Genomic DNA, 14,394 nt, shown 5'->3' with positions numbered 1-14,394 from the left:
CCATGGAGATGCCGTTGGCTCGGCTATTTTCTTTTTTCCCCCTCTCCCCTCTCTTCTGCAGTCCTTCAGATCCTCTCAGCACAAAGCTGAAAGGAACAATAAGCTAATTGTGTACCAGTTCACTTCTACATATGCCAAGCATTCACTCAGAAGCTAATTGAAAATGCAATACTAGCATTGCATGGCCTGGAGCCCTGGGATTTGAAAAAGAGGATCTCTCCATCGTACATTACTAACTGGCTGCTCAGAAGTGCAATGCAAGCTCCCTCTGAGTATTGCTGATGGGCTCTTAATTATTGATGAACACAAATCAGGAAGTTTTCAGATTTTGGGGGTGGAGGTAGCAGGAGGGGTGGATGTAATAATTTCATCTCTGTTACACTGTGCCAGAACAGCTTTCCTCTTCTCATGTATCACACATTTGCCTTTGCTCTCTCAAATCCCTTCCTAAATCTCTTAAAGGAAGATTTTTGGTAGTGATGCTACACAGATGCCTACACTTCCATGAAGCTTATCTGGTGTGCTAAGTAGGTTTGCACCTTGGGCTGGGTTTTCAGATTTAGACTGTGATTTCTTCTGGTGGGCTCCATCTCACATGACTTCAGATACTGAGAACATCCATATTTACACCATCTATCTGGGCTCTCTCATGCTAGGCACATCAAATGGCATTTCATCCTGTCCTCATTAAGTGGAATATAGTGTTTACTGGAGACGACATTTTATCCTTATTAACCCTAGAAAAAGTAAAGATACCTCAGACTAGTTACCTCACTTCTAGATGGCTAAAATTCAGAGGGTCAAATCCTACTTCAGGATACAAAATTTGTGCCTTCTTCCAAGACCACAAAAAGAATTTGGCCAATCATACCAATAGTACCCTTTGGTGAATATAACTGATTTTCACTTTTCATGTCACCTTAATTCAGAAAAAGTGTATGAAATGATGCACAGCAACCACTGACTTCACCTACCTCGTTCCTTAGAGCACCTGAACGCTGCCAAGCAGCAGAGCTCCTGTGACAAAGGTATGCTTGATGCCAAAACTGCAACCACGGATGGAAAATGCCCTAGAGCCAGTCCACATGACTATGCTGAAAGCTTAGGTGTAGGCTGAAGAGCGTCGGACCAATCTCCTGTTACACAGTACCGCCAGCAGCAGAGAAAGAGAAAATGAGGTACAGCAGGAAAACCCAGACTGGCTCAGCTCACTACAGAATCAACTTCACCTGGGATGGGCTACCTGCAGAGAAAAAGTGCATTTTGGTCAGGTTTTTTGAGGCCCTGGAAACAGGGAAAGGAAACAAAACCAGCCAGAACAAAGAGCAAACGTGAAATTTATGGGAAGGAGTAAAAACTTGACTCTGCTCTGACAGACTGCAGTGGGAAACAGAAGCAGCTGAATTCAAAGCCAAGGCTGGACATCACCAAAACTCAGGAGTTTGAAAACATGTTCCTTGTTCACCGAAAGGACTAAAGATTTTCACATCTCATCACAAGTTTATTCAGAGTCACTGAGTATTTTTCCATCTGTGCCAATAGAGGAGGCAGGGAAGGAGTGGGGATCTTGGTTAAGAACAATACACAGGCTGCACACAGCAGAACAAACCAGCAAGTCATGAAATATTTGTTTGACTTTGATTTATACAAATGAAAATACATTATTGGAATACCAGGGTATTTCTGGACAGAGGCAAGCACACCAGCTAGTTTGTTTATGAAGAACCTGGTAAAGCTGATGAGGTGAGAATACACTAAAATTTAAACAGCCATCTGACTCAGTGATAAAAAATAACTCTCACTGAGGGCTGAAATTTCCCTTCTCCAAATCAAAACTACTGTGTACCATAATGATTTCCAGCTGTTGGCTAGTAGCTGGCACATTTCCTGTTGGATTTATTGTGATTGTTTAGGTGGCATTAACTTAGAATTATAGAACCACAGAAGAGTCCTGCTTGGGGAGGACTTTTGGAGATAACTGGTCCCACCTGCTTCTCAAAGCAGGGCCCAAGATCAGGTTATCCAGTACTAAGGTGAAATGCTCAGTTTCATTTACCACAACAAATGAAAGAGAAGCACAAAATAGTGATGTTCAGTGTTTCATACAATCATTTTTAAGCCTTCACTTTTTGTACAAAGACAAGTCATAATTTGCTTTATAGTCATCCACAGACATAGCCAGAGTGCAACTGCAGCATTTCTGCTGGTACAGCTCAGAGTCTAAGACACTAAAGTAAGAGAGGCACATGCCACTTTCACTAAGGACAATTAGAGAGTTGTTTCCAGGACAGTCCAATTATTCAATTTCACAAGTCCTTCACAAACAGACATGCCATTAACTTCACTGACAGCTTCAGACAGCAGGTATACACAGGGATACAGCCTTGGGGGAGGACATACACAGGGATCTGAAGTTGTGGCTTTTCATACTTGGAAGAAAATAGTTTTTTATTTTCTCAGTCCTAAATAAGGTGAGGAAAAGGTCTCCCAGTTGCTTTGTTATAATATACATTAATAAGCAATGCATTTTAAAAATCAGGTTTCTCTAAAAAAACCTGTTTGCCATAAAAAATCTATTACAGCTGTCTATGAAACTTTGTGTATTAAATTATGCTACAATTAAAGTGTATGTTACTGTATTACAGGAGCTATAATTTGTATTATGAAGGATTACAATTTTTTATGTTAATGATAAAGTCAGTTGAAAAAACACATCCAGCTTGTGAAGGAACATTAAAACTTCAAGTGCTCAAAGGATTATAACGGTGTGTTTCAGCTCTAGATTGCTGTACATTGCTGCCTAAAAGAATCACGCCTCAAAATCATTGCTAGCAATGGTATCCAAGAAAAAAAATTCAACAATCATATGAAGAAACAAACCAACAAAAACACTTCTTGGCAGGTTCAGAAGGGAAGCAGACAACAGGACAGGACAAGACACAAGGGCAAATCCTTAATGGGGCTGTTATGTCTCAGAGAGAGGCCCACCGATGATGTGATGTGCAGATACTTGCCTCTGCAGCTCCCCTTCTCTGTGCCTATTTGGAGCTGGCTGCCCAGCAATCTTCATATGCACTATAACAACCAAAGTATTTTTAAAATAGTAGAAGAAGCATATTTCAGAGAGCACTCGGATATAGCATTTCAGGATTACTGCATCAGCTCACTCTTACACCTAATTTGCAGCACTGGATGTCTCTGGGCAAAGTGTGCTTGCATTTTCTATAGACTGCATCATAGTCTGGGGAAGAGCTGAAATGCATTTAAGTACTGCCAAATTTTTTCAGCTCATCTTCTGTTTTTAGTGCACTCCTCACAATATTTCAAATTCCTTCATGATTCAGCTAAAACTATCATGGATGAAAAAAATAATAGTAACTGTCTAAGATCTTTCCTTCCTATGTCATTCACTAGGTTCTGGTATGAAGCACTGCCTTTTAATATATCCTACTGGAATGATGAGCTATCAGCATATTCACAGCACAAATCCCGCTTGAGATATTTTCCCTGTTGTGTTAGGAGAGGTTTATATTTTTTCCTCAGCCAAAGACAAGGCTGCTGGGTTGTGAATTCAAGGGTCTTTGTCCTGCACTCTCCTTACACAATTTCCGTTGTGCCTGTGATCTGCTTCAGCTTCCCTGCTGTGGTCAGGGACTACTGCAGGAGGAGGAGGAGGAAGAGAGGAGAAGAAGGAGAAAGAGAGATGGAGGAGAGAAGGAGGAGAGGAGAGCTGGGGCTCATTGTAAAGCCAACCTGATTAAGGCTTTGGCTCCTAATTTTACCAGTTCACATGCAGAGAAACACTCAGTAATAGTTCTCTGATCCACCAGGCTGCCTTTGCAGAGGGAGGACTTGGCTTGGAAGTGGCACGTCTTCCAGAGTATCTCTTTAGACATAACTTTAATCCATGTTTTAGTTACTGATATGCGAGAACCTTTCCAAAGACGTGTTGATCATGCTCTCCTTGGGCTCTCTGGCTGAGACCTCTTGCATCTCCTCAGGGCACTGCTGGGCAGCCCCACAGCACAGGGGGAAGAAATGCTGCAGAATACAGTGCTTCCCAGCCGCTGCTTACTGGTTTTCTGCTATAGCCAAAAGGGACTTTAGCATGGCACTTCCTTCGGCCTTTTTCTAACAAACTGACAACGGTTTTCCACTGCTTTTGTCCCGACAGAGGCATCAGTATCACAGCTCTTGGTGTTGGTCATGGGCAGAAGGGAGGCAGAAAGCATGAACACTGGACAAGGTCTTTGCTGTGTACACCACACCTGTTCCTAGGTTTTCCTCTTGGGGGTCCATGCTGAGGGTTGCTCATAGATGCTAAGTTCAGACGCAAGCCTTCCAAGAATAAACAATGACATATTCAAAATGACCCTGAAAGTTTCCTTTCAAAATAGCTACATGCAGGCATTGCAATCTGAGTGGCTCCCACTGAACCTCTGGAAACACAATCTGCTGTTTATATGCAGAAAATGCAAAGAATTTTAAATCTGCAAGGGTGGGAGAACATAAAGGAGACCACATCTGCCTCATGAGCAGCAAGTGCTGCCACAGGCAGGTCAAGAAGAACAACAGCTGGCTTGCTGACCAACAGACTCAGCAGGACATTCAGTGAGAGTAGTTGGACTAGCAACAGCTTAACCCAAAATCCTGTCCACTGAACACTATGTTTGGACATGCTTACATACTAACTATGCACACAGATTCATAAAGCCTAGATAAGTGAAAAATACCGCTATTTCTATGATCTCTTTAGTTGAGATCATTCCTTCGCAGAGTAATTTTAATCATAATCAGTTTAAAGTTACCTTTATCTGAGGACATAAGAACTGATGCTATCTATTCAAGTCTTCCTCTGAGAGTTGCAGGTCTCCAGACTATCAAGTAATGTACAGCCATTTACTAGGTGCTATCCACTACCATCCATAGAATATACACATTCAGAACATAGGAAATGAGCTGGATTAATGGGACATAACCTGATTAGACAGTCAGAAGATCCATGTCTAATATGGACTAGTGTTCAATAGTGCAGGAACCAGAATTATGGTACTGGTTCTAGGGAGGTATTTGACCAGAAGTCATGTTAGAATTTGCTTCTTTACCAAGAAGAGTGTAAATCTAATATATCTTTCAATGAATAGAACTACTGCTGGCAGTTTACATGGACTTTAGAATGAAATTATAGTATCTCCATATTTAATCTTTAATGCAAAAATTGACTGACTGACAGTTGAATTAACTGAAATATAAAATTGAGTTTCTACTGTTTGGGCTTTTTTTGTTTGTTTGTTTGCTTTTTAACAAAAGTTAAAATACAGAACACAGAGAAGCTGAATAATGAAGGAAATTCTACAGTTTCAGAGTCTGGGTTAGAAAACTTGGTGTACAAACACACACTACCAGGCTAAACAAGGAAACTCATCAACTGGGCTATAAAAGCTCAATATGCCAAATTCAGGGCATGGTATTACAAGTCTGATTTTTGAGTCTGAGACTCTTTAAATGACCCTTCTTTCTTGCTTCCTGGTCCACCTCACAGGACAGGCTAGACCTAGAGAAGTCACAACTATCCTCAAGGTCCTGGCTGCAGCATCCACAAGGGAGCAACCAAGCTGGCCAGCCATGTCCAGCTGCACCCGATGTTTGTGACCTGGAGAAAGTAGCTGGGGCACAATTGTTTGCCATTCTTTATATAAGTGTGGGAGCAGCAGGAAAGGGTCTGCTCTGCGGTTAGGGACAAACCAGGAGCCAAGCGCTACACCAGTTTGGGCCATGCTCTCTCTGCAGCCCCACATGGCCTGAAGACAGCAGCAGAGCTAGAAGGCATCGCACTAAATTATTCAGGGATTGATTCAAATAAAAAGCCTTCTCCATGCAGGCTGTGCTCAAATTGTGGAACTCATTGCCACAGGATGCTATGGACACCAAAATTTTACATGAACTAGAAAAGCAATTAGATATATTCATGGAAAAGAAATCCAACAAGGATACTATCACTGGCCAGGGAATCCCAGAGCCACTGCTTGCTGAGAGTGGGAGGGTAGAGATGCTCCCCACATTCCCCTTGGGCTACACTGTTCCCAAAGAATATCATCTGCTGTTGGCCACCGTGGAGGTGAAGGAGCTGAACCTTTGGTTTCATCTTCAGTGACTGCTTTTATGTTACTAACTGCAACAAAACTCCAAGCATTTCATGAGACTTTGCTGATACACTCCTTGAATTTAAGAATAATCAATCCCTTTGCTGAGCTTTTTTTTCCATCCCTTATGCTGATTCCCCCTCCCCCAATAATAATACCTAATTTATTAAGTTCATATTTGAAACCTGCATTTTTCAATCTTTAGTGCAAGACATTGCCTTGTCTTTATGATACTTTTAAACAAAATCTAAACCTAAAGCTGTACACACAAAAACAACACAAATATTTTTGTAGATGTCTTCTTAAAAGCTTCACTCTGAAACCCTTGATATATGGTAGCAAATAACCAACGGAAAACAGGACTACTTTAAAATAAAAGAGAAACTACATTACTACATGTAGATACATGTGAAAGTGGGTATCTGTACCAAAGAATTCACAGTAAGCGGAACAGGTACTCACTCACTGAGGCAATTCTTTCTTTTCATCATGCTTCCTTCTCATTGCTACCATTTAATCACTTAACCATTGTCCAGGCATTCTTCTTCTACCCTGTCAAAAAAAGAGAAAGATGTTTCTGTATATAATATTCACCATCACTCAGCAAGCATCCGTGCAGAATTGCCTCATAGGTTGTATAACCTATGTGGAATTGGCAAGATTTTGTTTCTTCTTTTTTTTTTTTAAATTGTCTTGTATTTTATTGTTACAACTTCTATTATAAAACTATTGTGCCTTTTTTGTCTATGGCATGAACACGAAGGATTACCATGGCATCTGAAATCTCATACAAAATATCAAAGTAAATTTGCATTATGCCAAGTTATTCGTACAAGTTTCTTGGTTTTCCTGAAAATCAGATCATGTATTAGTTTGACATTTTGATGTTAATTCAGACAAAAGTGTTGCAGTAGACTGAAGCCATTTAACTAGCAGTTATTCTATTTTATTACATCATCCATGTTTCAGAGCTTTGGGTTTGTTCCCTATTGAAAAATAAACTCCAAAAGAGAAATTTTGCAGTAGTTTGGGCATGGTTTTATTTTACATGGCTAGTCATGGCTTGAATTACTCCAGTTTCCAAACTGGGCTCTTGTTTCCTCTCCCTCAACAGTATCTTCCTGTGGGCAGTTTCACTGAAACAGATTCATCTGTGGTATAACTGAATTAAAACATTCTGACCTATGCTGTATTTCAGGTGTAAGACATTGGCTCACCAGCACACAAAGTCCAAAGGTAGCACAAATGCTGCCCTAAGACTCAGTAGATCAGTGCTGGTGAGCATCAGTGGGTGGATGAATCAGCAAGGCTTTAAATACTCACCTTGAAAGGGAGAGCAATGACAGCAAACCCATCCTTAGGAACTTGAAGTACCTTGGGCATCACTTGCCTTCTAACAGAGGCTACCAAGGGCTTGCACATCACAGAGTTTTAAAGAGAACAGAAGATACAAGGCAGCCCTCCCTCTATGAAGGTCATGGTCAGCAAAACAGCCTGAAAGAGCTTCCAAAGCCCATCAATTCCCTCAGGAGGGGCAGAGCCCCTTTGAGTCCTGTCTTCAGTCAGAAGGGAGTTTGTTGCACAAACTACTAGCAAGCAGGAGCCTCTTCTGCATACTCACCCCCTGCCACATAGCTGGGTCTGTGGCAATCCTCCGTCCTTTCCTTTTCAGGTCTTACACATGTGGAGCTGTGGGTAAGCAGCAACAGCGCCTCGTGGGCATCACAGCACTAACGCAAGTGGTGCAGTGGGCTGCTCAAAACTTTCCAGCTATTGCCTCCAGCTGCTGAATGCTGAGATGTGGCCACATTTCAGCAGAGTTGTTTTTGTAGCTTTCACCGCAACAATGGGGCTAGAATCATACTTTTACTTACCTAAAAAACCCCATAATTAAAAAAAATTCTCCATGCACCAGACCCCAAACCTCTGCCTGATCTGAGCTGTGCCATAGGCAACCATTGCTCTCCAGCATGCTAAAGACAAGTCTGTTTTGCTACCAAAAGGGATATAGGTGTCCTTTACATATAGAAAAAAACCTACCTCTGAGGGTTCCCAAAATATAGCCTTTGGCTTTATATTCCTGAAGCCAATTAGCAGCCACTAAGACCACTATCACAGTGAAGTTTAGAAAAGCATCCAAAATACCTCTGGCACTACTGCCACCTTTATTCACCGCACCTTTGATTGACCAATATTTATCAGCCTCTAATAAAGCTATTTTAATCTGCATGGAATTCATAATAAATGGGAGGCTGGCAAAAAAACCAAAACAAAATAAAAAGACAACACTGATTTGTAAGAAAAGTAGCAGTTTCAGTCTTTAAAAAAGAAAAACCATCCATGCCCAGAAAAATCATTACAGCTGAACTTACATTACTAAAGGTTAGGCATGGGTCCTATAGTAATGACAGCTCTTCCTAAGGCACAAGCAGAAATGTCAACAGTAGTTGATACAAGTTCAGCTTAACTTATGACAGTAGAGCACATTTTTTTTAAACAGGAGTTTATAGACATTCTTTTATCTACATAAAATGTCACTCAGAAAATATTAGCTGGAAATGTCTTTAAGAATGGCAAAGATCTGTTACCAGGATTATGAAAAACTAGTTGCTTGTATTTTCATTAGTTTCAATACATAGAAATGTCATTTGAAATGTCTTTAAATTATGCCAGAACTTCACAAATCTGCCTTCCATCAGCTGGATGAAAAATTGGCACTGTTTTTCATTTCTCAGGATACATTAAACACCAGACTCTGCATTGCTAAGATCGAATATTCTTACAAGCTATGAGCTGAAGCACCCCAGACACTGGGATGTTACCTACAAGACTTTTCTTGCCAGAGCAGCAAGGAGCCAGGCTGCTGCACCCACGGAGATTGCTGCTGGCGGCTGCTGCTTGGTGGCCACCGACTCCTGAAGTTCTTTATTGCTCCAGGACAGCCACAGTTGCAACTTTTCTTGGGACACTACTATAAGTAGCACATGGGCACAGGACGTATGTTAATGGTCGAGTGTTAATTAATCTGCCTGGGGGACAAGGGGAGTGAGTATCTGCTGCTGCGACTATTTGAGTAGATTTTGAGTTTACATATTTGCAAAGTGAAGTTGCAGGCACTTGGGTCTGGCTGGTTGTTCTCTGGTGGCATTCTGGAACAGAACTGTGAACTCATGCAAGCTGCAAAGGAAAGCAGAAAACTACTGCAGCTTACCACCTCATATGCACTGGCATGCATAAGTGCTGCCAGGAGTTTATATTTCAACTTTCAAACATGTAGGATGAGACTTTCAAGAAAGCTTTGGCTCTACTCGCAGGGACAAACTCTGAGGAGAGGTCAAGACCAACCAAATTCTTGCAGCTACAACAGGAGCCAATGACTTTAAGGGTTTAAGTGCCAGCATTTCTCTCAAATTTATATTTTACACTGCCTAAGCACATAGGGTCCCCTGAACATCTGGAAAGCTTTTGGAAACCCAAGTCCTGCGATGTCCTGCTGTGTACCATTCTGTGTACCATTTAATCAAGTCTATGTTATTTATTTGAAGAGTAAACCACACACAATGAAAAACACTGACACAGACCATAGGCAAAATAAATATTTTATTGGTTTAATATACACTTTTTAAAGAAATCAGCCCTTGTGTGTCTTCCTAACACGATTTAAAAATCTTATAAACTTTCTCATATAATATTGCTATATTTGAAACTATTTCTGATTAAAGACCTTGACATAGTGTAAAGAGTTTTAGTAGATGGAAATGGCAAAGGAGTAAAGACATTCCAAGCACAACAAACCAGGATATTACATATCCATTAAATGTCTATTTGACCACATAAAACCTCCAATGACTTCCAGTTTGCTCCACTGGAACAAACGCATGTTCACCAGGCTAACTGAAAATACACTCAGTGAGGGATGGGGAAGGAAAAGAGATTTTTTTCCATTTTCCCCATGATACAAGCAAGGTCATTCATACATTTTAAGTTGCACACTGTAATTGCTTTTGGATCAGTACTTTTTATTGCATTTTGGTTAATATGAAGCAGAAGAGAGTCTCTTTTGGTATGACTGAGTGCAGTCTACACGAAGACAAAAAACAGTGCTTAAAATAAGGCACTTTTCTATAGAGGGGTGGGCAAACAGTAAGAAAGCAAATAAAATTAGTTAAAAAGTTGTTTTCTACACAAAGATAAGGCTTTCAGTGTCAGAACTTTAAGTAGTTTTAAGTAAACTCCTATCATTCTACCACTCTGCTAATAGTAACCGCGGCGAGAATTAACAGCAATTTTTACAACAGGATCATTTCCTTCTGTTGAAGTGGCACTAAGTAACAGCAGTGAAACCATTATTGGTTGTTTCAAGCTCTTAAAGTGGATCAGTTATTGCACAATAAATACCTCACAGAGGTCAGTGTTTTGGGGGGGCTTTGTGTCATGTTGGGGTTTGGGGGGGATCTGGGGGGAGGGTTTTTTTGGGTTTTTTTTTTTCTTTTTGTTAAAAAAAAGCTAGGCTGAACACATGTATGTTAGTTATAAATTGGTCACGTCTGGAAATCTTCAAGTTTCATGATGTATCATTAGACAAAGAAATTAGCTACACAAAAAATTTACAACAGGGACATACAAATAAATACAAAACCTCTCAGAGAGCCACAGTTTTTTAAGGAAAACTTGCTTTCAGGAAAGTAAGGAACCAGGTAAAGTGTCTAAGTCTTTACAGATGAACTCAAGGAAAGGTACACGTCATAGAACCAAGCATCGAGTACAGTAGCCTATCTCAGCAGCTTTAACACCTCCTGAAGCAAAAATAACTTGACACTTTGGCCAGTGTATGCCGCCCCAAGCAGAATCCCACAGCATTTCGGACTACATCCAACCTTATGGAAAAGAAAAACCAAGATGAATAGCTAAATTAGATTTTTAGAAGTCTGTTCCATATGCTTAAGTATGTATTTCGATAATAATTAATACCTAAGGCAGGCAAACTACAGAAATTCTCTTGAATGATGCATTCGCATGCAAAGTTATCACAGAGAGCACTGAAACCAAAAATCAAAGACCACTGACAGCAGACAAACCAAACTATAAACCAGCTGACTTTGTGAAGCTATTCAGGATTATCAGTTTGTTCTATATTTAATGAACTTCAATTTTGATCACTTATACTTCAAGATGGAAAATGCAAACAAAGCAAGGTTTAAGATAACCATGATATTTCATATGATTAAAAAAAATAATAAATCAATCTGGCTCCCAAGCATTACCTGTAGTACAAGTTTCATGGCTGTGTATCTTGTTTTGCAGTTGCAGATCTGCTTGGGGGTGATACAGCTGCTAACAATCCACTTACTATTTCTCGTCTTATTTCACCAACAATAGATTCCTTTATCTGAAAGGGATTAGCCAAAGTTTTAAGATCAGTAAGTTATATAACCAAAGGATAAAACTAAAAGATACTGCAGATATGTTTGACATTATCAGCATATGAAAACACATACCATCACAATGTCAACTTTCAAAAAATGCAAATAGAAAAACATGAGAGGTTCTCTTGGAAAAAATAAATAAGTCATTTTAAAGTTCTTTCAAATCATATAAATACAAATCAAATAAGTTTATTTTTCCAGATGGTAAATATATAAATACATGTTTTACACTTCGGATAACTAGTTCTATGTTAAGAAAAGAAAAATACATTTCAACTATGCAAAGTTCTGAAAATAGCATTTCAGGATGTAAACATCAAAAGCACCCCAAATGCACTGCTTTTTGTCATTAATCATTATCTCCTGAAAAGAAGGCAGGACTGATCTGCCTCACAAACGGATTATGCAGTAGGAAGGGTCCAAGTCCATGAACATGAGCTGCTGTTTTCATATAAATCAAAAGGAAACATTCTAATTACATACTTTTATTAGCCTCAAAGACAGAGAACTTCAATAGTTGCTGACATCATCAGCTGGCCACTATGATATGCTCTATGCCAGTAAATACTATTTTTCATTGGATTGTGACAGAACATTTACCCATTAAGTTCTACATAAAACAAACCTAGGCGCAGGCACCTGAGTGTGGCTGAGGCTAGGACAAAGGAAGAGCAGAGGGCCAACAGCTACAGTAAAAGAAACAAATGATAAAAGGATGCAAACCACCGTTCTGCAAGAGCATGTTCAGTTGGAAAGGAGCAGGGCATTACAAAGAAAAATACTGGCTGCTTGCAAGTGCAAGAAATCTTTGGCACCAACACATTTTCTGGATAGTCTTCAGGAAGGACTAACAAGCCAGATGTGGCTTCAAGGACAGGCAAGGATGACAATGTAAGAGAGTGCAGCAGGGTATGAGCCAGAGCCCGGCTGCTAGGATCACTCACAGAGGCCCTCATGAGCCCAGTTAAGCAATACAGTTTTCTTTTTCTTATAAGTCTCCCCTTTTCCTGGTGCGTCAAAGGGATTAAGCAACAACGTCAGAAGGGTGGCAACAGCATTAGCAACAGGTTATTTATCCCTTGTTCTCACTGGCAAGCAGTTCAATCCCTAATCTATTAGTGGCAAAGTTCCTTGTTTCATTACTGCTTTGCATCAAGCAGAAATTCAGAGACTGTAATATTACTGGGAAACAAGTTTCCAGTTGGATTGCTTGCTGATTAACTGACTAAAGAAAAGCCAGCGTGCAACAGGACCTAGTTTACCGACAGCCATAAGTCCTGAGGATGTCTATGCCAATGCACACAGAGATAGAATCACAGAATCCTAGAACAGTTAGGGTTGGAAAGGACCTTAAGATCATCCAGTTCCAACCCCCCTGCCATGGGCAGGGACACCTCACACTAAACCATGTCACCCAAGGCCTCATCCAACCTGGCCTTGAACACCGCCAAGAATGGAGCATTCACAACCTCCTTGGGGAACCCATTCCAGTGCCTCACCACCCTCTCAGTAAAGAATTTCTTCCTTATATCCAATCTAAACTTCCCCTGTTTAAGTTTGAACCCGTTACCCCTTGTCCTGTCACTACAGTCCCTGATGAATAGTCCCTCCCCAGCATCCTTGTAGGCCCCCTTCAGATACTGGAAGGCTGCTATGAGGTCTCCACGCAGCCTTCTCTTCTCCAGGCTGAACAGCCCCAACTTTCTCAGCCTATCTTCATACGGGAGGTGCTCCAGTCCCCTGATCATCCTCGTGGCCCTCCTCTGGACTTGTTCCAACAGTTCCATGTCCTTTTTATGTTGAGGACACCAGAACTGCACACAATACTCCAAGTGAGGTCTCACAAGAGCAGAGTAGAGGGGCAGGATCACCTCCTTCGACCTGCTGGTCATGCTCCTCTTGATGCAGCCCAGGATACAGTTGGGTTTCTGGGCTGCGAGAGCACACTGAAGCCGGCTCATGTTCATTTTCTCATCGACCAACACCCCAAGTCCTTCTCTGCAGGGCTGCTCTGAATCTCTTCTCTGCCCAACCTGTAGCTGTGCCTGGGATTGCTCTGACCCAGGTGTAGGACCTTGCACTTGCCAGGGTTAAACTTCATAAGGTTGGCATCAGCCCACCTCACAAGCGTGTCGAGGTCCCTCTGGATGGCATCCCTTCCCTCCAGTGTATCAACCGAACCACACAGCTTGGTGTCATTGGCAAACTTGCTGAGGGTGCACTCAATCCCACTGTCCATGTCACCGACAAAGATGTTGAACAAGACCGGTCCCAACACCGATCCCTGAGGGACACCACTCGTTACTGGTCTCCAGCCGGACATCAAGCCATTGACCACAACTCTTTGCGTGTGGCCATCCAGCCAGTTCTTTATCCACCGAGTGGTCCACCCATCAAATTGATGTCTCTCCAATTTAGAGACAAGGATGTCATGTGGGACAGTGTCGAAGGCTTTGCACAAGTCCAGGTAGATGGCGTCAACAGCTCTGCCCCTGTCCATCAGTTCCGTAGCCCCATCATAGAAGGCCACCAAATTGGTCAGGCAGGATTTCCCCTTAGTGAAGCCATGCTGGCTGTCACCAACCACCTCCTTGTTTTTCATGTGCCTTAGCATGCATTCCAGGAGAATCTGCTCCAAGATTTTGCCAGGCACAGAGGTGAGACTGACTGGTCTGTAATTCCCCGGGTCATCCATTTTCCCCTTCTTGAAAATGGGGGTTATATTTCCCTTTTTCCAGTCGTTAGGAACTTCACCTGACTGCCATGAATTTTCAAATATGATGGCCAGTGGCTTAGCAACTTCATTCGCCAGCTCCTTCAGGACC

At 41.4% G+C, this 14,394-nt stretch overlaps 1 protein-coding gene across 2 annotated transcripts in view; it reads right to left on the bottom strand.

The window, feature by feature from the left end:
- Positions 1-9,728: 9,728 nt before the first annotated feature.
- ITPRID2 (ITPR interacting domain containing 2) overlaps positions 9,729-14,394 on the bottom strand; it is a 44,312-nt gene continuing 39,646 nt past the window's right edge. For both annotated transcript variants that reach the window (XR_013957230.1, XM_080621595.1), the window contains exons 18-19: positions 11,408-11,532; positions 9,729-11,020 (exon numbers count right to left, since the gene is read on the bottom strand). Coding sequence is in view for 1 of the 2 variants with exons in the window: in XM_080621595.1 (XP_080477721.1) it covers positions 11,422-11,532 (111 nt within the window). In the remaining variant the exon portion in view is untranslated. The remainder of the gene's footprint in view (positions 11,021-11,407; positions 11,533-14,394) is intronic.

This window comes from Psittacula echo, assembly GCF_963264785.1.
Source record: "Psittacula echo genome assembly, chromosome: 6".
NCBI classification, from domain to species: domain Eukaryota; kingdom Metazoa; phylum Chordata; class Aves; order Psittaciformes; family Psittacidae; genus Psittacula; species Psittacula echo.
The sequence above is the reverse complement of the archived record's forward strand: the minus strand, read 5'-3'. Positions and strand labels throughout refer to the sequence as shown.